This window comes from Neopsephotus bourkii, unplaced genomic scaffold (assembly GCF_033783945.1).
Source record: "Neopsephotus bourkii isolate Nb327-2 ecotype Australia unplaced genomic scaffold, CSIRO-AGI_Nbou_v1 NB_1328, whole genome shotgun sequence".
Classification (NCBI taxonomy): Eukaryota; Metazoa; Chordata; class Aves; order Psittaciformes; family Psittacidae; genus Neopsephotus; species Neopsephotus bourkii.
The window spans coordinates 3660390-3686339 of record NW_026901808.1 but is presented as its reverse complement, the minus strand read 5'-3'; the positions used below and the strand labels follow the sequence as shown (position 1 = coordinate 3686339).

The 25950-nt window shown below is 40.2% G+C and overlaps 1 protein-coding gene across 5 annotated transcripts in view; it reads right to left on the bottom strand.

Moving 5' to 3' along the window:
- Positions 1 to 14407: 14407 nt before the first annotated feature.
- The window catches only part of PTPN12 (protein tyrosine phosphatase non-receptor type 12), a 73472-nt gene continuing 61929 nt past the window's right edge, over positions 14408 to 25950 (bottom strand). For 2 of the 5 annotated variants that reach the window (XM_061366341.1, XM_061366337.1), the window contains exons 13-18: positions 23343 to 24307; positions 19960 to 20037; positions 18535 to 18623; positions 17531 to 17561; positions 16351 to 16467; positions 14408 to 15725 (exon numbers count right to left, since the gene is read on the bottom strand). In XM_061366341.1, the coding sequence (XP_061222325.1) occupies positions 15664 to 15725; positions 16351 to 16467; positions 17531 to 17561; positions 18535 to 18623; positions 19960 to 20037; positions 23343 to 24307 (1342 nt within the window). In that variant the 3' untranslated portion in view covers positions 14408 to 15663. The remainder of the gene's footprint in view (positions 15726 to 16350; positions 16468 to 17530; positions 17562 to 18534; positions 18624 to 19959; positions 20038 to 23342; positions 24308 to 25950) is intronic. The other 3 variants (XM_061366339.1, XM_061366338.1, XM_061366340.1) reach the window with 3 other exon arrangements.

Sequence of the window (25950 nt, the reverse complement as noted above, 5' to 3'; positions counted from 1 at the left end):
TTCTTTTGCTCCACATGCTGTTTTCATTTGAGCTGCAGCTGATCAGCCTCAGAATAGGCTTGCTCCTAGCTCTTTATCTTCTGCTTTGTTTTATCTTTTACAGATCATAAACCAGACAGAATTTGGTTCAGTGTTCATCTCAACAGCAGTGAAGAATACATTTTCCATACCCAGCCAACTGTGCTTAAAGGATTTTTCCCCTCACGTGATTCAAATCTCACTACTGTGAGTGTGTATCCTCACACTGTTTCTGGGCATGATGGGGAAAATGGAATCGGCATCAGCGTCAAAGCACAGGCAGAGCATTTTACAGCATGTGTTTGAGCAGTAGTCAACTAAGATCCAATCCCAGACTGAAATCCAGGTACAAATCCACCTGTATGTATGTAAGCTGGTGTAACTAGAATAGGACTATGAATGTGAAGGTCATCTTCAGCTGACTTAGAAATTTATTACTTGTATTATGGGTGAATAAAAACCTATGCATTTTAATACCCTAGAATGAAAAATTGTAGGCACCTCATGGCACTGTCTCAGCCTTGCAGGCCTTACAACCTACTTCATCTTACTTCTATGCTGGTATTGACACCAAAACCACAGTATGTTAAGTTCATTCAATAAACTTCATATAAGCCACAACTGTAATTTCACCCTATCACATTTGGGGGGCTTTGAAAAACAGAACAGCATTTCCTGAGGGCTTTGATCTTTAACTAGAATAAATGCTAGCGAGTTCTTTCAGTCCATGAAACTTGACCACAACCTCTCTGAAATGCCAAAATCATCTAGAAGTACCTTACTTTTCTCCACGTGGCAGGCTTGGCAAGATTTACTAGGCTGACTAGTTAGATAGCTGTCTAAATAGCTGAATATCTTCAAAGGTGCACTTACATTAATGTAGTTAATAAGACAAATTTTCATATTTCTGAACTTCTTATTGGACATGGTGGATGTTTAAATAAAAATGCATTGACTCATAATGCAACATATTGATGTGAAAACAGATATGAAGATAAAATTAGTGGGAGAGGGAGTCAGCCCAAAACTGGATGCTAAAACTGACTTGTAAACTTAACAAATGTGCAGCAAACTTGAACAGAAAGCTGACAATATGCTACTAAACTTCAATCAGGCTGTAGTTTGCTGTGCTTGTTGAAGCACTATAACATGCTTGTAAGCATAAGCCAAGCTTTTATTAGTGAATTGTTTAGCAAAATCAACTGGAGCAAGATGGCAGAGTACCTATTAGGTGTAATTGTTGCTTGCTGGGAAGCAACGTGACTAATGTTTGGAGCTTTCTGCTGCTATCTCAGGTCCATTTGTCAACAAGGAAAATTATAGGATGCTTGAATTCAGAAGCCAGTTCCATGTTTCCAGCTCCCACAACACTGCTGCTGTGTGGTGGCCAGGTTCCAGGAATAGGTGGGGTCCCTGTCACTTATGTCACTCAGGACTGTGATGTTGCTGTACCTGTGGTGAGCACACATTCCAAAACATTGAAACCCAATTTTAGTGTGTCTCTCTTTCTGTGTCTTTTTACTTTAATTAAAATTCCACAGACAGCCACTTATAAGCAAGACACAGACAAAATGAGAAACACCAAAAAGACTTCAGAATAATGAGAGTCTTTGAAAAGAAAGGGGTAAATACAAGCAATATTTGTTGCATAAAATCCAGCTTTGAATCACAGATTTGTTCTGATGGTAATTTGAAACAGCACAGTATAAATGCTTATAATAAAATGATGTGATATTGTGAAACAGCATTGAAAACATTGCCCCCAAACCCAAACTGTTACAGTAACACCTTTTGTCACAATGCTAGTCCCCCACAGTGGCTGCACAGAGATTTGTGAACTCAGAGAGCCCTTGTGGGGATTTGTCCTTGGTGGAGTGACAGCAGCATGGTACAACACCCAGAAACACAGAGACCTGTTTAGTAGAAGTCTTTAAACTGATTATGGAAATGATATCAATGTGCTTTTCTCTATAATTTTATATGCACATAGGGAAATCTGTGAAGATTTTCTAGACCATGAAAGTCTAAAAGAGGCAAAACTGTAACAGCAAAAATGCCAGGCACATATCAGTCTAGTAAACCACATACATTAAGGACAAGCTTACCAGACTATTGGCCTGCTTGTTACAAATGTGTCGCCATTTGAATTAGATTATGAATCAAACCTCTTGTTTAAATACCTCTGTTGTTTCAGTAACTAAGGAAGCTAAACAAGTTAGTGTATATGCTCCCCTAAACTCTGCCAATTTCAGACATCCCCTATAATATAAAAAGCTATGTGTAACTGCTGTTCCCTGACTGAGTTGCCTTGTTTCGGCTTTCTGCTCTTAGCTCCTGCCAAAGTGATGCTCCAAAACCTCACTCAGGTCTGCAAGTAGAAATACAGCTTTCAGAAGCATTATTTAATCTCTTTATAGTTTCAGTAGTTTGTTTTCCATGTGCTTCCTTCCTTGGTTTGGCATCTTTTCAGTTCCTAATTCAAGCATGGAAGTAATTGTGCCAAGACTAAATGGAAAACATTTGATAACACTTAGACATCCTTATGCTGTTCCTTTTCTGCAAAATTAGCTAAATGTCAGTTTGAATGTTATTTATATTGTCTTACAATTCATTAAAAGTAACTTTAACCACCTTTCAAAACAGAGGAGAAAACTTACCACCTTATGTGCACAGAATGTGCTTCCAAAGGTAGCTTCATCACATAAAAGTGTGATTTATTTTAGAAAAGCCTCGTTTTCCATAGTGGAAGTTTTCAAAACAACCAGTGGCATATCCAAATACTTCTGCAATTACCACCCAAACAATTGAACTAAATGAGACTTGGGACTCCCTTGGTTCATAACTGGGAGCTGCTGACAGCATGACAAGCCTTGACGCAGGGAGGTAAGAATTTCCACCCTCCATTGTCCTTCGCAAGGGACACTATCCCCACACCTAAGCATCGGGAATGTGCAGCCCAGCATCTTTGAGTAAACACAGGACAAAGGCAAGTTTATGCTAAAAAGCTTTTTCTTTAACTTCACAGAATCAACGGGTGTCTCTTGTCTGTCCACTCAGGGGTGCTGGGTCAGATGGTTGGGAGGGGGGCACAACAGGCAGCTGGGAACAGTAATAGGTTTTATTACACTGTTCATCTGCCAACACTTTGTAGAATCCATAAAAACCACAAAAGGGAGATTACACTTCAGAAAGGACCTACAATATTTGTTTCCTGCTTAATGGGTTTTCAAATGGCTGTGTAGCACTGTTGAAACAGCTCTTCAGTCTTTATAACATTTTTCCTCACTTGTGTTTAATATGTGAAATGTCTGAGCTCATATGTTTCTGGTTTTGAAACATAATAACAATCACAGCAATGGATCAAACTTGTAGACTATTCATATGCACAATTTCAAGTTACATCTTTTCGCAGTTGAAAAGATAATTTGCTTATTGTCTTCCTAGCATCCAAAGAAATTAGACTATTTGGAAGGTTCTTAGGATTTTTCATTACAAAAGGAACATAATGACTAAAACTTGAGTATGAAAGTAAGAGGATGCAGGTCAAGCAAAACAGGTCTTACTCGTGTTCTTATTTTAGTAAATATTCATTTAGCAATTAATTTTCTTCAAATGAAGATGCTGGTTTGCCCCTCTGGAGTTAACACCCTTCTCATTACCATTTGAGATACCCAGTTTCTCTTCTGCTCAGCACAGATCTGTGCAGATAGTTACATGAGTAGTCTTTTTCTTTTCATTTCCCTTAGAAGCCACTACCATTATAACCACCTTCATTTAAATTCCCTCAGGGTCTGACCACACCAAGAATTATTGACCATAACCTATCTGCATTTTTAAACCTACAGTGCAGAGCCTAAACCTTCTTGCAGTGTATAAAGCACAGCTGCTAGAGCAAGGCTGGAGCTGGCCCTGGTGGGCAGGAAGCCACAGGAGAAGGGCTCCTCTGTAGGCAACACTCTGCAGGACTGTGCCTGGAAATCACCAGCTTCTCTGGTTGGTGCTCCAGCCACTGAGAGCCTCATAGACCATACAAAATTTTATCTTGTTTATTGACACAGATTTGACAGAGAAGCCCAGAATTCTGGCATGAAGCTGCCATCTCCATCATCCAGAGCTCTCTGGAGAGAAGGGCTTGCTGTTTGCTCCTTGCTTCCCCCTCTCATAAAACCCTTGAACACTTTTCTAAGGCTCAATTGAAATGATCAGGCTTTCCCAGTTTAGAATGTTAATAATCTTTCCAAGGCTTCTGCTGTTGGTGCTTCTCAAAACAAAGCTACAGGCACTTTTAGCTAAATAAATCAAAGCACTTTGTGCCTTTTTAATCATTTCAACTGCTGTAATAATTACTTCCTATGTATCTAGAAGGGAAAAAAAGGGAAACCACTGGTTTAAACACTGCTTTCTTCTCTCTTCTTCTGGCACTTTTTGCAATGGAAGCAGTGAGGTATTTCTGAATACGTCAGGGTAGTTTCTTTTAAAAACTGAAATCTAAATGATTCCTGATGTTATTTGTTCCCCTGTCCCTAGACGCGTATAATCTAAGCTGTTTCAGAGAGAGTTCTTTGCAGTACATTTAGTTCTAGGAAATTCAGATCTTGTGTCTTAGAGACTGGCACTTACTTGTAGAGCAGTAGTTTAGAAGTGTGTGTGTTTATACATATATAAAAATAAACAGCTACTTATAAGTAGCAGCTAATCTTTCACTGCTCACCTCAGTTTAACATAAACAACATTTATATGGAAAAATCCACAGTAAAGAGCTTTCTGTCTGTTCACAAACTATTTCACATTAGAGGCAGCAGCTCCTCAGATCGGCTTCCTTAGTGGTTCTGGGAAACAGCTAATTGAAGACAAACTGCTGCAAGTAAAAACACATTTGCCATAATGTCCTTGGATTTTCTCAGATGGATCCACATAACTGGAAGATAATTGTACCTGAAGTGTCTAGACCATGGGATTAGGAGAGCATCTCACAGAGACTGCAGGCTAGGTTTAAGTGGAAGATACTGTACTTATTTCTCATTAGAACATATTTACATTAAGTAAGTCACCCACAAATGTTTAAATATGTGTGCTGCATGGCAATTAGGGGCTTTGGGATCCATTCAGGATGGAATGAATAACATTAATGGAGATCTAACACATCACCATCAGCCTCGGGTCACTGTCTTAAACATGGACGATAACCTGGTTCTTCACAGCCTGTTTACATAAAATCACCTTTGTACCATATGTTGTTGCTTGTACACTCTTGCCCTGGCTTAGGGGCATGAATGCCAAGCGTACGTGGTGGATAGCCCCGAATTCCAGCAAACTTTGGAAAGGATTTGTCATCTCACCACAGACTCTGGCCCAGTGCCTGCTCCAGGTGAGCTCCCTCATGCTGATGGCTTCTGGTGCTCAAAGACAATGGGGAATAGGGAGCAAGAGGGAGGGGAGAGAGAAAAACAGATAGAAAAATCATTCACACACAAAACGGAGCTTAAACACTGAAAGAAGTGATGTGGAAAAGTGCTTGATTGATACATTGTGAGATAAATAATACCATTGACATGAAAACTGACTCCAGCCAGCCTTCTGAATTGTGCAGCTGAAGTGTGCAGCATGTTTACATGATGACATGTACGCTGGTGTCCTTTTCTGGATCTTGCTGTCACATATGTTTTGGTCTCTAGCAAAGCAGGGATTTGTTTCATTGTCCCAAATACAAATTCAGATAGGCACAAGTGTGGTCTGCAAGAGAACCTGTACATTTTATGAGTTACGAGGAAGTCCAGAGAGCACGTCACATGCTCCAGAAGCAGAGAGGATGGGGACAGGAGCCCTGAGTTACCAATGCACAAAGCATCCAGTTCAGTGACAAATGCTGGTCCCTTCCCAAACACTTTCTATGTGATCTTGGGGCGGTGGATGGGCCCAGCGGATGAGCTGCCTCCCCAGGAGCCAAACATCTGCTAGAGGCAGGGCTAAGCTGAATCATGAAGCCTGACCTGGAACATCTGTAAGAGAGACCTTTTTGTCTTGTGTAGCCATCCCAGCCTTGTCACCTGGAGAACACTGGCAGGTGCCTGAGGTCCAGAGCAGGCCCAACTTCTTTCAGTTTTTAACTATAAGAATAGAAACTCAAGGAGCCTGAGACTACCCTCCCTGTTGGGGAATTACTGCCTGAGTTGGAGTTCAGCTTTTCTAACTGGCCAACATGAAAGGCACAAATGATGGAGTGGTAAATTCAGGCCAACTTTGACCACCACACAGTGTCCAACCTGTAAAAAACTAATTTCAGCTGCAGAAATATTTCTGTAGGGTCTGGAAATTTATTTCCAAAATGGGTGTATTTAAAAATAAAATCCACTTGAGTGTTCTTTCCAGCATCACTGACCTTGTATCAGTTCACTGTCTGAGGGCACAGAAAGGGAAGGACCTGCTCGGCTTCACTTTTCAGGACTGTTACGTGTCCCACTAGTCATAAAGTATGATAAAGGTTGATTTACATTAACAAAATAATCACTTGCATTGCTTCCTTCTTATCAGTGGATTGCATATCAACAGACATTGAGATAAATAGGTGTTCATTACATGGCAATGATACAATAAACTGCCACTGCTCAAGTGTCACTTTGAGGTCTCGGAATCTACACGTGACAACAGATTGCTTTCCAAACTTGTCATTCTGTATTTCTCTACCTCTCCCACTCACCCCAGGATATTCCAAGGACCAGTTTATCCATATTAGGTCCCGACACCAGTTTTTTTACCAACCCTGAGGAATGACCTTTCCCAGGGTGTGATTAGGCAGACCCAAAAGGCTGGTACACAACTGCACGTTTTGTAGAAACCCAAACCCAAACCCAAACCCCAACCATCTGTTTAAAGAAGTGTTTTCCTGGTCCTGCATTCCTGTTACCCAACCACACCTCTCCTGCCCTCCAAGAATCTTACAAAACTGGAAACCTGCTTAACAAGTTCACTTCAACCTTTTATTACCCAAGGCAAAGACAGTTTCTTCCTTGTACTTGCTGCTCCTGAGCTACGTGTTCCTCGTTCTGCCTGACACTGCCACACTCACTTCTTACCACACACCAGAGACCACAGTACTTTATGAACATGTTTTGGCTCAGACTCTCTATCCAGGAAACTTGCTTCACTTTTGAAGTGCTCACAAATTACTCCCCACAGATCTCGTGACCTGAGTTATGAGTCATTTTTAATTAACTTTTATAAAAACCAACCTATGAGTTCTCTTTCAGAAGAGCCTGACAGTACAGACTGTTCACATCAATGGGAAATGCAACCCTCAGTTCCTTACTGGGCTCGCAGTGATGGCCATTTTAGTTTTTAATGGTGGCAAATGAAATACAGATCATAAGCTACATCACTGTTTGTAACAAAATTGCCAGCCTTTTTTGGGGGTTTTGACTGTGTTCAGATTATCAGTGAACATGTGGAATTAGACTGAACCAGATCCAACCTGCCTGCCCATACAGCAAACCAGTTGTGTTCAGTGCATTTAAGAGTGAAATCCTAAAACAGGGAGTGTACTGGGCAGGTCTAATAAAACATGTGAGTGATATCAGTTACCTATTAACAACAAAACACATGCAGTGAATGATGAAACCATTTGGGAGATGCAGCAGGTAAAAGGAGAGCAGCTACAGCCAATGGGCAGCAGGGAGCTTGCGTGTTTCCTCATAGATTTGTGTCTTCTTCCTGCCAACTTCTCCAGGCTCACTTGGACAAGGAATGCACTTGCAAGAAGTGAAAGCAGCAAGAGAGCTACTTACAACTTGAAGAAATGTAGCAAAAGATTTAAAAAGACCGATTCATGAACCTGATTTTGAACCTGATGTTTTTTGTCTTTTTGACAGTAGGCCACAGATTGGTGGGTGGAGGTTATAATGTGATGGATCTGCAAACCAAGTATCTGCTGGTGAACAGTGAGCAGAGTCAGTAAGCAGAAAAGCTCATCACAGTCTTTGATATTCCATGGTTCAACAATGGGATCCACTGAACCAAGTCCAGCTCTTCCTTTGACTTCACAGTCAAGCTCTCCATGAGATTTTGGCCCTACCTACTGAAAAGATCTATTTCCTTACATGCCTGTGATCTTTTACATGAAGGACTGTAATTCTGTGGATCAAAATGGGAGCTGTAGATGTGAAAGGCAGCTTCCACATCACTAGCTGGAATCTAGCTCAGTCATGCTAACAAAGACAGAACTAACTGCTGTCCTTACGGGAGCCCCAGCCATGCAGACACACACTCACATGCTTCACTCTGTGAATGAATACCCTCATTGAGTTTGCTATGGCTGTTTACATGGGCAATTTACTCACATAACTATTTGCAGCATTTAAGCCGAAATGCAAAGCTAATTTCTTGCCTTGGCTTCCCCACAGTAAGTTTTTCATACAGACATGCTATATTTTCAGAGGCAACAGTCAAGTGGTTAAAGAAATCAACTGCTACAGGAACAACAACTTAATGGATCAGAACAGAAGATGTGTTCAGCTACACCTGTTCAAGAAAAGAGCATTTACCCCAGAAGTTCAGACTGTGAGATTTAAGCACACAGGCAAACAAGGTTTTTATGTACTCACTGTTTTAAGGCTGTGAACACTAAGCTTTTGCCATACGTGGTCTTCGATGTGATGAAGTTCAGCATTTGGTTCAGATCTTAAGGGTTATTGGGGATACCATGGCATTGCAGGAAAAAACAGTATTTTCTAGCTCTAATTGATGGTCCAGCACTCAACAAACCTGTGTTTTGATTAAGTGCATGCATTGAAATGGTCAGAAAAAGTCGTATCAGACAGAGTCTGTCAATTACTGGGTGGCAGTAGGACTTACTAAACACTTTGAAGACTTTCTATCTTAAAAGGCCTAAAACATGCTGAGGGTTCCAGGAGGCCAGTTGGTGCATTGCTCTGGCTTGCCCCAGCTACACTGTGTCCTAGTTTAAAGCGTCATTTGCATTTACCCCTGCTTTTTAAGCCCATAGAGCATAACCTCCTGTGGAAGCTGTTTCAACTCCTCAGAGTTGAAGAGCATTTAAGGATCATGTGAAAGGCCCTTTTTTGGTGAAGGGCTGCAGTAATCATGACTTGCTTATACTGCTGAGATGCTCCTTCTCCCTCAAGCATGGAGAAAACTCTCAAAGCGGTAGCTGCACACCAGCGCATATGCTGGTGTATTTGCTCAGTATAAAGCCAGCATTGTCCAAAGTCCTTAACTCCTTGTTGCTCCTTCAACTCCCCTCTTCAAGGTGATTTTCGTTTCTAGTCTTTCTCTAGTCCAGCCCTCTCTTGGTTTTCTCTCTTTGGCTGCAGTGTGACAGGGTTACACTGCAGGCATGAGCTTTATAGCTAGGATAACTATAAATAGGTAGTTTTGCCCACTACTGTGGGCAAAGCCCAGTTCAGTAGGAAGGCAGCTAGGACCACACAGTGCCAAAAGCTGTGCTGAGCTGGTAGCCACCAGAATTCAGCCTGCACCTTAACCACTCACGTATATTCACATCATCCAACTGACTTGAGCTTTCACTACTAAATCACACTTACAGCAGCTTGCAACAATAAACTCCCCAGAAGCACAGTTTGAACTTGGCTCCTATAGCACTGCTTGACATGCTTGGAGGTAAATAGATACTCGAAAAGCAAGAAAAGGCTCTGAATCAACAGAAGTAGGTTAGCCTGGAACCTACAGCTAAGCAAGGCTTCTTTTGCAGTCTGGCACAGAGGACAGGGCTGAAGCAGTCTGTTACAAGCCGTGTAAGTAAATGTCCATTCCAAACACAGCTGCAATTACATCGGGAGCGGTTGTGATTTCATGTTGTGTGTAGACATGTACTGATCTCACATTCAATGTCGAGTACAGATTTCAAGACTTTCAGGTTGAATTAGTGGAACCCTGGTGATGCTTAACACCTGATTTGGAGAAAAGCTATGCCCTTAGTTCCAGCCTGTACCTGTAGAGAACAGCACGTACAGAATTCACCCGTATGCAGCCTATTAGAAAGTTTCATCTTACGCTTTATCAATTTAGATCATTTAAAGTGGTAGGCACTTACGCTGCTACAAAAAGCCCTAAGACAGCAAATCTCATCTTTGAGCCTGTATCCATCAATGTCGTGCTTATTCAGTCTGGTTTACATTAACCTAGTTGGCTCAGACTGAAATAAAGGGTAACGTTCTCCAGTTCATGTGTCAGAGAGCTGAGGGCTGCACTGAATATGTATATAAAACCACACATTGTTTACATATTGTTGATGGCAAAATTCATGATGAACCCTTGAGGAAGAGCAAGCCAGACATGGCTCAGAGGTCACAACCAGTTGTGCTTTGCAGTTCAGCTGGCAGTGGGGCTGAAGCGGCTTTGAGCCAGAGGATTTTTCTGTATCAAGGCTTGAGAGATGCTCACTGCAGGTCTATAAACGTGCTCATACTCAAAGAAGAGGTAGTGAACTGTTTCAGTGTCTTCAACCTTCTCATGCACAGCTGTAAGGGATAATGTGGAAGTGAGTTTCACACAGTCTGCTTGCAGAATCTAACATACACCTAATTCAGCTCCACCAATTTTCCATTTTTGCCCTCCCTTGACTGCAGGGAACCTCCAACTGATTTGCCTCTGTCACATCTCATTTTTCTCCCATCAAATGCATGCATTTTTTGTCTTTTCTCCTCAAGTATTTCTGCTTGACCTCAATTCCATCCTAACCTTGATCTCCACCTTGCTGTTGTCTTTTGCTCCTCCCTTTAAAGCTCTTCACAGTACATGCTTCCATTTCCATGTCAGTGAGTGCACATGGGCCTATGTAATGCTTGAGCTTTTTGCCTCCCAAATTAATTCGCCTTCCTAATATTTGTTTTCATTTTCACCTCCATGACCACTTCTTGCATTCAACTCCTGAAAGCTCTTGGGCTGTGTCCAATGCAGCTTCTCTGTCAAACCACTTTCCAAAGGCATTTTGATTTCAGACACATCAAATGCAGGACCTCTTTCTGCCTCACACTGCCCTGAAAATACTTCCTGTGGCTCATACTTCTTTCCCATCTTTCATACCCTGTCAGTGCACTTCAGCAGTCCTCCCCAAAGCTTTCCAGCAGCATGGGCGCTCTGAGCAGTCCCTAATGTCACGTAGATGTGCTCTTAGATCTGTCTCCCCTGCACAAAGGTGTTCCTGGCCATCAGCCGACACTCCATTTGGCTTAATCAGAACTTTCCTCCTCTGCTTTCCTCCTCCTACCCACTTTTCTCATTATCATGCTTGCTTGCCACCACCCCAGCCATCACTGATGCCCATTCCCTTTCAGCTGGACTTCTCTGCTGTACTTCTGTCAGTGCATCAGGTTAGTATTCCGTCAGGTGCTATAGACCAACTGACCTGCAACTATCCCTACCATGGGAGAGAAAGAAGAAAATACTTTCAGTTAAATATATCAACATAAATACAGTTACTTAACTAGTCAGACAAATTCAGTATGACTGCATCAAAATCCACTGAACTGTGTATTTATTATTGCCTACAAGACAATGTTTTGCCTCTGGGTAATATTTATCATGGAAAAGTCTGTGTTAAAACTTGAGTTTCTCCATTTCAAGTAATTTGCTGTATTATAAAGCCAGTTTTGTATTCATAACTACTTACTGTGACTTGTTCAAATTACTATTTCAAGGTTAAAACATCTTTAGTACCCCTTATGTTTCCTGCTGAACACATCTCACAGGCAGAGGCCCTGGCTTTGTCCTTCCCACTCAGAAGCATCATCTGACTACTCTGACTGGATCCAACATACGCTTCTTCCTTTCCACCTGTAGCAATGCTCCCGCTGCCTTTGCAACACACCAGCCCTTTCACTTGGGTGCTCTGAAAGCCAGCAAGTTGGTTACTAAACTCAAAGTACATTTCAAAGTTCTTTATTCTTTTATTCCTCCACTGTTAAGTACAAATCAGCACAGACAAAACCAACAAAAAAGCCTTTATGTCTGGGTCATTACACCTTAGGATACCCTTGCCAGAGGTTACAGGCTTTTCTTAACCCTGCTGAGCTGCCAAATCAGGCTGGGAGAAAGAGTCTTGTTTGCAGTGTGCTCTGTGTGGTCCAGGGCATATCACCTGCTTAATGCTGATAATCCATCCCCTCCTTCCTGCCAGGGAGTGTAAGGCTTAGCTCTCATTTCTGCTATGATCCATCAGTGGAAAGAGTATTTTCAGACTGAAAATAGCAATAATGAAAAAGCAATTTTTATGTTTTTTCCCCTGAATGCCACTCATGATCTTCACTTTTTACCAGGCCATTTCCTTGCTTCAGCAGTCATAACTGTTCTTTGCTGATCGTCACTGGAACATCTCAACCATCTTACATTACACAGACACGTTATATTTAGAAGTTCAATAAATTAGGAATGGCTGCAGCTGGATTGTGGGTGGTCTGCCCAGCACTGGGCCAAAGACTCTCTGAAGCGTTCAGGCTACACAGAGCTTGCCTTATCTCCACTATGCCTCACAAAACCCCTCCTTACCACCATCTTTCACGCCTCAGGTACACCGAACAGCAGATGCTCTAAGGTACAGCCATTGCCCAGCTCTTCCTTTGCAGCCCAGAGTCTGTGCTTGACTTGATGAAAGAGGCTTTAATTGCTGTACAACTCTCCTTCCACATCCACCAGGTAACACAGGAGCCACTTGTAACCAACAGTACAAGTATATTGACACTTACAAAACCCGGAGAACACATTCTTCTCTTGATGTGGTAATTTACTGCATGGTTTGTTCAATATTACTACATTTAGGAAATTTAATAAACAGAATAAAAGAAAAATAGTGAGGAAACAAACAAGCCAATGCAGTGGTTTCTAATAAGAATAGCTGAGTTGAGTAGCAGTGCTGGTTCCCTACTGGGGAGCACTGGTATCGCTCAAGTCAATTGTATGCCTCATAAAAGCAGCACTTAAAATAGACTGGAGACTGCTTTCAGAATAAGTAACATGGCAAACTGGAACTAAACAAAAGGAAAGATTGTTCCACGATGGATTTCAATGTATGTATCAAATGACTTGGTTTACATCTGTATTCAGTGATAACTTGCAAACTTCAGTAATATTCTAAACCCCTTTAGATTCAATTTAAAATAAAGCACAGCAAAGAAAGGTCTTGGGTTTCTGCAGAAGCTGTTAAGACTAGATAATGTTTCAAAGTTATGACGTGAAACTATCCAGCATCCAGCACCCAACCTGTGCATACCTTTGCGCCACCCACAAGAGTGGAGAGAAAGTAATGGCATTGGGCAGGTTTTGCCTTGCATTTAAAACTGTCAGCTTACCTGAAATAAAATACGTTGAATGTAAGCAGCAGCAGTGAGCTGTAAGACAAGTCTGTCAAAGCATACAGAAATCCATACAGGAAAACTGCAGTTTCATATTGCTAAAGCAAAGAAAGGCTGAGAGCTTTCTGTGATGAACTCACTCTGGAATATGATCCAAATCTGTGCAAATCTAAGGGAAAAATAGGAACCTGGATGTACCAGATGGCCTGTATATAGTGCACAGATTCTTGTCAGCCTTTGCTCTGAGTGAAACTCAAATGTGGAAAGCAGAAAATCTAGAATTTGCATGGTTCTATATTTTCTGGGTAGAGAAATACAGAAATGATCCTTAAACTGTACATCCAAACCCTATTTGGAAATGTTCTTATTTAACAGTTGTTTCACAAAGTTGCAATGATTTGGACTGTCCAGTGGTGACAACAGCCCACCAAGCATTGCAAAACCGCAGGAGGTCCATAGGAAAATCAAAGCTAATCTTCAGTGCAGGGGAAGTGGAAGGGGAAACCACGTTCAGGCCAACTTTAAGACATCCCAGCTGTCTGAACTGTTTATAAAGCAGCAAACTACTTGCTCTAGGTTATCCCAAATGGCATATATCATTGAGTTATTTATTTTTAAATGAATAATTACAAAACTATGTCCATGGGAACTTAAGTGCATGTAGTTCTTTGAAAAGAGCTCCCAGCTAAGCAGTCTGTCACCTGTAGCAAATGCAGGGTGATTAATCCACAGACAAAGTAATTGCAAGTTCTGTACCTTTTGGGAGTTGTAATAGGGCTGCTATCTGGGCACTAGCTCTCTTTTAGCAGGGAGGCCCTAAGGATACAAGCAGTAAATCAGGCGCAATGTTTCCATGGCTAAAGTTCAGATTAATAGATAGTTTCACTACCTTAAAGAAACACTTCTCCCCCCCTGCCTGCTACCCCCAAACATTGCCAGCCAGAACTTTTAAGGTAGTTGTTACTAAAAATAAGGCCCTGAAAGTACAAGATCTATAAACTAAGCAATTCTTCACTCGGTTTTTGCTTCTGAACACGTTTTTTCCCTAAGAGTAAAAACACCCATAGTGAAATTTTGACTGTCTTTAATTTAAAGATTGTATTACAGAAAAGTTTAAGTAAGGAATCCTTATAAGGATTAACTCTTGACATAATATGTTGCCAAGATACAGTGTAGCTGCAAGGGCTCTATGTGAACCTTCATATAAGTCGCTTTCTTACATACACAGTCGCTGAACAACAAAAACGGTATTTACCATTTGTAGGAGAAGACAGTGGTATTTAAACAGTCCTTTCACCAGTGTGTTCTGGTTTTCCCAAATTAGAAACACGCCGTATTAAAACTGTAAAATCCTATTATACAGAAAGTTGAGAGAGATGATTTCTCTAAAGATTGCAACTGATGAAACATTCAAATGAAAACTAAGGAGTGTCGATCATGTAGAATGGTTTCTCTTTTACTGGCAGGTCAAACATACTAGAAACGTACAAATATTTTTGATAATCTAATTCCAGATGAACTCAAAACACTGAAGTAACATACACAGGCTAAGAGAATTCAATACTGTTCCAAGGCACTTACTGAATCTCTGTGACTAGATGAAAACCAGAACAAATTAGGTCTGACAATTAAACAGTATATAATATAAAAATAACCTTTTGCTTACAATTTACAAAATGTATTACAATCTTTATCTCTGCTAACCTGCAATTCCGGCTGTGTGTGTCCAGCAAGTTTGGTAAAAAAACCCAGAAACTATTTTCTAAAACTTCAGGGCAAATAATTTACAAATAAGGTACACAAAAAATTTAGCTCATGCAGAGATTTCTTACATCTTCTGTTAATATTTTATGATTGCAACTTTATCAAATTATATACTTACTTGCCCTGTACATATACAAAATAATGCATACATGGTAGTCAAACGTTAGCAAAAAGTAGTCCATAAACACAATCTGTCCAAAGTATTACTATATTAACATATGTCTACAAGCAGCGTGTAACAGGGTTAAAAGACATTAAGGCAATAATACTTGAAGTTACAAAATAAATCATATGTAATACTTTCTCCTAAGTGTAATAAGGCAGGTAGATGGCCCCAGCAAAAAGTTAAGTTGTAATACTGGAATCCACTGTCGTGAACAATGTTTAAGGTTTTGCATGGGATGTACTGTAAGAGTGTACCATTTGGTAGTTAGATCTACACTGCTCTGTGTTAGTTGCCCCCCCAAAAAGTGGAATACTATTTTTTTCTAGTTCTCAGTGGCACTTGAATTTTCCAGTATAATTTATTGATATTATGTTATGTCCATTGGTTCTTGGATCATGTCCATTCTGAAGGCGGCTCTCTTGGTCCTCTGGGCCTTCCACAGCGGTTACCAAAACCTAAGGAAAGAAATGTATTTAATACTTCTGTTCACCCAGGCAATGCAGTCTCACATATGCTGGCAGCAGTCTAAAGGATTACTTTAAGAGATGTCCCAGTTCTTACAGAGAAGGTTTATCCTCAGATCTCGAAAAGGACTTTGTATTATTAAGAGTTCTAAAGTCATTATGGCCATTTGAGATACCAACATGAAGAATTTATACATATAATTCACTATTTAAACCTCACTTTGACAGTATTTTTCAGTAAATACAGTATTACAGCCTCTGTTCTCATTTACCAATTTATTTTTCCTCCCTCCTTGCATACCAAAGCAGTTTTCTCAGCTATTATTTCTGAAAGTTTTTAGTGCTCTACAGAAATCACATCCCATTTGTCTAATTCTGTGTTTGATACATTCTAAACAGCAAAGTGAAGAATGGCTGAATTGCTCAACCTGGGAACAACTCTTTCAGCAGTGCTGAAGAGACAAGGAAGGATTCTTTGGCTGGGTTCTGCACCTCAGCGAGGTGGAAGGAGACAGTAGTAGCAGCTATCAGTAGTAGAAGCTACCCAAGCTAGTACTGTTAATAAGTCTCCTGTTTAAATCACCTAGTGATTATGCTTTGAATGAATTGTAATTACCAATATCTGTTACTTCTGCAGAACATTCTGAAATTTGACCTCTTGTATCAGTGGAACCACAAAAAGAAATCTGAGGTAAAACATCAGTTGGTGTCTTGTTGCTTCTTTCAGGACGATCTGGAAAACACACCCCCCCCCGTTACTGTAACATTCACTGAGTCACCACTGTGTATTTTTCATTACAGCACAGTCCAGAACACAACTTGAATCAAACGTTATTTACAAGAATAAAGATTTAAAATCCAATTTCTAATTTCTTAAAAACCATTATTTCAAAATTGCTTACGAGGCAGACGTTCAATGCCAGTGACACACTCCTGTTTGCCAAGTACGGATTATTACATTTTTAGAAGGTTTTAGTGGATATTTAAAATCCCACGGAGCACCTATCTATAGCAAGAGCTCACAGTACCATTTAATACACTGATATAAATGCATTTGTTCATGTTCTAGCTAAACTAAAGATGTTTAAGACAACACAAGAAGTTGCTATGTTTTGCATTACTTGTATCATCACCTGATCAGCAAATCTGTAATATTTCTGAAAACTAATTTGTGCTAAAAGCATTTAACGTACAGCTCCAAATGGACTGTACAAGCCCGTCCAAGGGTACACAGAAGACACATGGCAGAATTAAGCGTACAGCTGAAGCAGGCTGCTGCAAACATCAGGTGATAGACTGCTCTTCTTACTGAAGCCTTTTCAGACTATCAAAGACTTGGGTGAATATGCAACATGCATATACACACACATACATCACTGTTGAACTTATCTGAGGTTTACTTCTGTTGTTATGAAATTAAAGATGTTAATTCAGCCAGCTTTACAATTTCTGTTGCAATAACATTGGAATGTTCTAATTAAGCAGAAAAAAATACTGCTATTAACATATGCATTTAAATTCAGTATTTTTGGTCTTCAATATTTTAGCGTATCCAAAGCTTACCTTTATTTTTTAAGTCAGACTTGCACCTTGCTTCCCTATAAACCTCAGAAGCTTTAAAAACAGAAGACCTTTTCAGAAATGCCATTTTCTTGGCAATGCACTCAGATACCATCAGAGCAAAAGCCAAGCTCAGACTAAGTTTTGCTCAGTAGGAAAAAGGTATTTTTTTGGTGGGGAAAAACCCCAACCCAAAAACCACCAAGCAAACAAACAAACACTTCCCCATCACTTACCGGGTAGTGCTGGAGAAGTCGTTTTCAATCCCTGTTAATGAGAAATATTTAAAATCATTCTATGAAATCCTTCCAAAACACAAAAGAACAGCAGAAATTGAAGAGGATGAAAATGTTTTCAAAAAATACACACCACCCATGGATACATCTACATGCTCCTACATTGCTGACTTGCTGTAACTGTCAAAAATGCTACAGTAGTTACAGATTTCGCTGTCAGAACCTTACTTAATGAAAAGTTGTCACATTGCAGTTTATTTGTAAGATGAGGTAGATTGGTTCTTATGCTAAATTTATGGTCCTTGAAAATTCACATCTATCTTTTTTGTCACATTTTTAAGTGGTGTCTAAATGTGACTGTAAAATGTGTTGGAGGTGCGTGAAAAAGACAGACTTGAGTAAAAGTAAAAAGGACTTAATATGCTTTTAAGTTTTGCCAGCTCTTTATACTGGATGACTCTGAGTAACAGACTGATGTGAAAAGGGAAATCTGATGGGCAGAAAGCAGTTTGTTTAAAATAAATATGGATATAAAGAAAATCTTAAGCAGGCAGTGACAGAGGTTGTCCATAGAGGATGTGAAAGTCTCCACCTCTGGAGGTTTTCAAGACCCAATGGATAAAGCCCTGAGCAGCCTGGCCCAAGTCCCTGCTTCATGCCACAGGTTGAGGCTGCAGTTTTCCAGCTTGAATTATCCTCTGATCAATTAAGGCCAGACAGCAAACTCCATAAAAGCAGCATATTTACACTCTTAAAGCCATAATTTAAGGTGTATTAAGAACGATTTTTAAAAGTATTGTTGAACCTGGAAAATCAGATAGTTTCTTTTGGGAAAGAAAACATGCTCTTAACACATCAGTTCAGCAGCTCCGGCAGAGAGAAAACTGGCCAGTTGTAGATAACCAACAGCTGTAACTTTTCACAGTTATGTATTTTGATTTTTTCTGTAGTTCCCAACCAAATGAGAAATGACTGATTAGTACAGACTTGTCTCCTGTACTCACTGTAGGGGCTGTTTGCTCAGGGAGATGCTGATCATGCAATATGCTCCACTCAGACTGTGCAATCAGAACCGGCCTCGGCAAGGGTGTGCCTAGGAAAAATTAAATCAAACTCAACATACTTGAGTTCTCTCCATGATGAGGTATTAGAACACAGCATTAGAAATGTGCTATAAAGCAACTTCTAAAAGTTAAATGCTTGTAAAAACACGACTCTTTCTTCATATAGAGCATTCAAGGCAAGGGAAAAATGCACAACATAATTCAAAGCACAAGACTGCAGTGTTTGCATTGTGGATGTTCATTTCCTTCCTTTGGGGGTTCCTAACCAGCAAGAGAATAGCTTCTTTTTCAAGGATGTTTTTAAAATGGTGTTACACCAGCTGTGCAATGATAGCAGACCTGAGAAAGACACACTAAGTAAAGAAAACACTCAAGTCAGGACAGCCATACCTGTCCTTTCCTGACATCATGCAAAAACACATTCAAAATTGAAGTGGTTTTAGTGATTCCAGTTCCAAAGAGATTCTCCCTGTGCCCCTCCTCCCCCCCAAGAAAAAGCTCTGCTTCTTGTGTTCTCCCAGAGAAGCAGCAAGTCCATAATATCCACAGAAAGGATCACTGTGATTCTGAGCTACCTATGCTATGTTTGCAAGCCTTCGATTTTTTTATGCTGAAAATAACCATATTAAGTTAAATTACATTAAGTGAATCATACTTGTTCAAAAAAATTTGAAAGCTTCACAAAGTGACATTAAACAAAAGCCTCAGTAAATGCCTATGTCACACTTAAGCCTTCTGGAAGATACCAAACATCAACCTAATTTATCGCTTCAATTAATCTTTTGGTATTCTGCCATTTGCAGTTTCATGAATTAAATATGAAGATACAAGCCCATAACGTCTGGAAGTTCTCTCTTTCAGCTGATGAAGGCAAAGAGTAAACTGTGTTAACTTAAGCAAGCTGGGCTTGTCACTAGATGCAGTGCAGTATGAAATGTCATCTTTCCTTTGCCCAAGTAAGGAGAATCAGATAAGCACTGTGTTTTCCCATTCCCTACCCAGGAGCAGTAGGGAACAGATAGCTGGGGAATCCCCTAACTGTAATGCTTTTCCCAACTGTATCTCATTTCTGTACCCTTCAGACTGAAAAACAGCTCCACTAAAATCAATACTGAAGTCTCCAATATACTTAAATATCACATAACAGAATGCTTAGTCAGAAAGGGAGAAATAATTTAAGTCTTTAAGGCCTTGTGAAAGCTAAACCTCAAAATAAGCCATTACACATGCCAGATTTTGTTCCAGTTCAAAATCTGCTATATAACACAAGACTAACCAAGAAGCAGGGACATTCAAATACAAAAATGAAATGCATTTCACACTTTATCTCTGTGCTGGGTTTGCCACAAAACATTAAGGACTCACTCTGTTCACTTGCTAATACAAATGATTCTGGTGTTCTTTCTGGGAGCGGGGGAGAGGAATCTTCGCTAGCATCAGCATCTAAATGAAACATAACATTCAGATAAGTTAAACACACTGAAATTTTCCTCCTAGAGTTTTAGAAGTTGATCTTTTGATACATGAGATCATCCTAAAATTGGTATCAGTTTTAAAGCAAAAGGAAATTTTGCTCTAAATATTATTAAACACTTCGGTTCACCACACTAACATCTTGTGAGCAACTTCATGATGCCATTATCTTCACATTAAGGGAGTTGGATCGGTTTGTGTTTTACAGCAGAAAGAAAAGTAAAATACATTTTCAGTCTAAATAATTTGGAGGGAAAAACCCCAAACCCTCAGCAACAATGAATACTTCTGCTTCATTCTTTCAGAAACAGAAGACAAGCAGAATTACAGTCTGCACTGCAGCAGTACCATTTGCTTAGTAACTTGCCAAGAACTGTAACCATAGTAGTTACTGTAATTTAATTGCAGTTCATTATGGGTCAATTTGCAGCCACTGCAAGCAAGTTATGCTCATTACAACTCATTGGCTTCTTGAACTCTTCTGCAGATACAGTTTAACACATCTGGTGCCTACCAGCTGAACTACTGATGAAGCTCCCAAACCATGGTAAGAAGTGTGTTGACAATATATACGAGCTCTTCAGGTGTGCTGAAGACAGTAACTTACTGCTGATGAACAGCAATTTGCATTTTTTCTTATGTGGCTCTAACCATACTTCCTTCCAAAGTCTATACAGCAAAGCTAGACTGCACAATGCAAGGACATTAAGCAGCGCTGCTTTACAAGACTGCACTGTAGTTCAGTGCTATGGAAGCTCCACATAAGCACTAGCCTAAATCCTCAAGTCTCAGTCTTGCTTCCCAAGTTCATCTTAGGCTGGCTTCCACACTACTGATAAAGCTAGTGTAACGGTCTAGTGTGATGTTTACTAGCCAGAAGAGTAAATAGGAGCCAGAGGACATGGCTGATGCTGGTGCCAGTAACATAGCCTATCCCCAGTCTGTTCCATCTTTGCTCTCAGTACTGTGCTAACACATCCTGTTCTGGCAGCAAAAGCCCCACTTCAGCCTGCTAAGGAACTTGGAGTACAAATGAAAGGTTTAAAACACTTCAAAGTAGCTGCTGCTATAAGAAATCTCACCTAAGAACTGTATTGTAACACAGGATTCATGAAAAGATAGAAGACGTTTCAGCTAATAAAGCCATGAAGCTTGCCCTGCCAACATGCCAACAGCAGGAAAGGAACTCCGTGATGTTTTATGTCATTGTGTTCAAAGTGACTTCTCTGAGATCTGCTCCATCTCAAGTTTACTATGCAGCATAAGACAACCTTTTATTAAAACAGTCTCTATAAAACCAACCAACAGCCACTATAGAGTATGCACCAACTGCAAATGAGTTTTCTGGGGTTTGCTCTGGTGTTTTGTTGTTGTGGTTTTGTTGTTGCCTGTTTGGTCTATTTTTTTGCTGTTTTTTTTTTTTTAACTTCAAGGTACAATTACTTCTCAGTTAATTTGAACAAAAAAAAAAGGATGTAATGATGCGGTAAGATCATGCACACCAACAGTTACAGGTCAAGCAACTTCACTGATGATTATACCCACATCCACAGCTTCAGCTGGGAAAGTACTGAACAAGCATGAAAATGAAAAAGCCACTGTAAAACATGGTTTAGGATCACTGGTGCAAAGTGATCTAAACCTATATTCTAATCTCCAAGATGGATTAGAAGACCTGCAGCCTGAATATAAAATGGGAACAGTATACTAGTGTGCAAAACGGAACAGAGACACCCTTGATAAGAGAGAAAGATTTTAAGCCATTCCTGTGAAATTAGCAACTTCACAGCAGCTCAAAGCCTGTACTGCGATTTCAGGATGTTTCTGATATGCAGTTACATGAAACAAGTTCTTGAGCGACATTTCTCCCATTCTTTATCATGGTTTTGACATATTTTATTTGCACATTCTTACAGCATCTACATAGAGATGTGTAGAGAGGTAACGATTTTCAAACACTGACAAACAGTGATTGCCTTGGAAAGGAAGGGGAAACTGGCTAAAAGCAGTGTTGGAGAAATACTCCAGCAGACAAACCTACCAAAAACAAAATCAAGGAGGACTATTTGGTATAAACACTGGAGTAACTATAACATACAGGGTTTGTCTCCTATGCAGAGCTTTTTTGAAGTGTCACAAGGTTAAAAGCATACACATACATGCAAGTATTGCTTTGTGTGTCTACAGAGTACCACAAAATCTATAGAAACAGATTAATTTTAAACTGCAAAATAGTTCACATTTCTGAATGTATGATTTTTTTGGTGAAAACTGAGTTCACAAACGCAAATGTATTCAATTCAGCTGGTTCTGCATCTTGCATCACACACAGAGCCTGATTTCACCTCAGGAAGTCACACAGCCTGCATGGACTCCTGAAGCAAGGTTGTCACTGTAAGGAGCTCCCAGCACAAGAGTCTGATGTAAATATAGCAGCTCACATTCTCCTTTCTGCTCTGCAGCCTTACTATGTGCCTCACTGGACTTTTCACAGGCCTGATTTGTTCTCCCCTGCTATGTCCTCCATCTGATCTGAGTGTGCCAGCCTGACTGAAGTCTGAATCCGCACGTTTTAGGACCCTTCTGCCTCCAATAAATGATGCTGTAACTTTATGCAGAAACAGCCTTGGAAATCTGCCTTGCTCAAAACATTCTCCAATGCAGGAAAGGGTTAAAAGTGACTGAATAATTTTCAAAGCACTACTGAAGCAGAACTCGGATTTTTAGATGAACAGCAATATTCATCTCCCCCCACCATGTAAAGAAAGAGGAAAGCAGGACTAAATATTTATAATGTTGTTAAAATGCAGGAGCCAAGTCACAAGCAAGTTCAAAGACTGACACAGTGAAGGAGGTTACATTTTTATGACCAGCACATCAACCAGCAACCATGACTTTGATGTGTTTTTGGACAAGCCTGATTAAAATACTTCAATTATCCAAAATTGCCATTACTATAGATGCTTCCATGAAAGCAGATACGAAGAAAAAAATGCACCAACCAACAACACAGAAACCTGCAATTAAGGATGCGTTCATATCCCACAATAAAGCTTTTGAAGCAGCTTATCAAGGTCTGTAGTAGCTTGTTACAGACATAGCTTACATGCAAACCAAAAACTGGAAGGAAAGGAGCTGCCCCCTCTCTGAAGCTGCCAGACTGCACTGTTTAAATTCACATTTAGATAACTGCATTGTAAAGCAATTTACGCTGTCCAACTATACAACTGCAACCAGGTTAAGGAGTACCACTTCTGAACCACAATAAAACCTACCTTTGCCATCTTCAGAACATGTTACAGCTGTTAAGTCTTGCCTAGCAATAGACATTGGCAACACTTTTCTGGCACAAATGTTTTCTGTATTAGTGGCAGCAGAAACTGTGGCACTTGCGGTTGAAACATTAGATGCACTTCTGCTCATGGCTCCATCAAAGTTCATCTCATCTGTGTCAGAATCATCTGAATGAAGAGGATTAGTAAAACAGAGGGGTGCTCGAACAGAAATAGTGGGATGGTCAAGATTACCACTGGAAGGATGTTCAACTGTGGTGTTGGATACCAGAGAGAGAGTTTTAACACCATCACATAAGATGTCTGAAGACGTGTCTTCAGACACTGGCATACGCAGTGCATTTTCAGGCCCATGCAGTGACCACGTGGCATGTCCCTTTTCTGTCAGAGGCAGACGATCTGGTCTTGGTGGAGTATCAGAAGCCTGCTGACTCTGCAGGCTTTCTGGTGAAGGTAGTAAGGCGGTGTTAGACTGTGGCAAACTGCATTCCACACATGAGTTTTGAGAAGCATCTACAAATGAATCCCCTGAAATCTGTTCTTGTGGCTTAAAGCTCTTATCAATTACACAGGATGACACAGGCTTCATTTTAATTGCATGTCCCCTGTTCAACAGAGAGTTTCCATCAAAGCTTCGTGGCCCTTCCTGCAGAGGTACCTTCTTGATCTCAAAACTTAAGTTGCGCTCCAGCCTTTTCTCTGCACGTTCACTGGGTTCATTCTTCCCTGAATGTTCTATTGACTTATTATAATTCTCGTTGAGGTCTGTTGAGTGCTCTGACGAAACCATGTGCAAAACTGGCTTTGGATGGTATCTGTCATTGTCCTGCCACACAGTAGTGACTGTCGGATAAGCTGATGGGGGAGACGGTGTTAAGATTGGTGGTACTGGCTGAGGCTCTGGAGGCTGCAAGATTTCTTCTTTAGCGTCCCCTTCTACAAGGCAACTGTGGAAATACCAAAACAGTTGTTTAAGTTTTCTGTGTTTTGGCAATATTTTGGATATCTATCCATCTATCTCTGTAGCAGTAATGCTTTCATGCCAACTCTGAACTCCAGGCAGCACTTCTACTACATACAGACGATGATTATAGAACATGACTAATGGGGTAGGCAAGAACTAAGTCAACACACTCAAAACTTCTTTCAGAATATCACAAAGAAATGCATTCAAGCCACATCTAACCCTCACTGATAGTTCAAAGATTGCTCACATCCTTTCCCAAAAGCATTTTTTCAAAGACTGTAAGAAAGGCCCTCTTGTGGCAGGATTTCAGTACTTTCTGCTTTCTTCCTAAGAAGCGTCTCAGAGGAACTCGACATTTGGAATTCAGTTTGCAATAAAGCCAAGAAAAATTTCTTCAGAAAAAAAAAAAAAATCCTTACAGCTTAACACCAAATATCTTCCTTTATTTTTATTTTTCTGCACATGTCTGGGAGGATTTCATTTTTGTATCTGTGTGTTTAATAGTTTCCTCATACTTGTAGGGTTAATGATGCTGACCGAATTTAGCTGAGATGAACTGAACACTGTATAAAACCCATTCACTGTAGAATATATGATTCAAATTACAGTGCACATTAGTGAGACCACAGCACTTATTACTACAGTTCCTGTTCAGCTACTCAAAAGGAAAAGCTCTTCAAGCATATGCTCAATTTACTTTCAGATTAGGTATAGAATATTTGACTACAAGCATTCTGCACAACTAAGGTCTTGTCAGCAAACGGGAATTGGGCATTTTTATCCTCAGCTTTTAAAACTATTTCATTACGTAAGACCAGTAACAGAGGTAACCAAGGTGCAAACCAAATGTGTGACAAGAACAGAAATACAATTAAATAATTTAAAGAAATGACACTTTCAATCCACTCAGATAAATCAAAGCACAGTGAAGTACAGTTTGCAAAGGAATGTGATTGGCCACATGCCTGAGCCAAGAAACCCACCCATTTTTACATACAAGGCTCAGATCGCTTCTTGCTGTTTGCACAGGCGTCCTTCTGGGACACCAAGAAGGTGCTGGGCCTCAAACGGCTTCTCTTCCTCCTCTTCCTGCACTCGTATATTCTTATTTTGCTTTACATTAAGATAGGAGGAATACAAAGCACATCACAAAACAATCTAACCAAAAGTGATTTGGGAACTCTTTTGCCCTCCGAATGTTCTTGGAAAATGAGCAAGCTTGAGAACACACCACCTGCTTGAATTAGTAAAGATAAGGGGAAAAGGAAAACAGTAACGCTTGCTCCAATTTAATACCCACTAAGAAAGAGAGAACTTCCTTCATCTTGGAGGGGGGATAAGACAGTGCAAGTGTTTGCTTACACAAATGTTTACATGCCCCCTTACCAGCAGTGATGCTCATCAGTAATCTCCACTGAATCCTTCCAGCAATGAAGCTTTTCCCTTATTGACCCATTTTCCTGACCCAGAGATACACATGCAATCAGCAAAAATAATTACTTCTCTGGTACAGATGCACCATTAAGCACTGCAATTAGCTAAACAAGTTAGCATGAAACTAGATAGGACAAGATATAGGCCCAAAATGCATGAGGTTCTTCCCTGATCATTGTTTAATGAAAT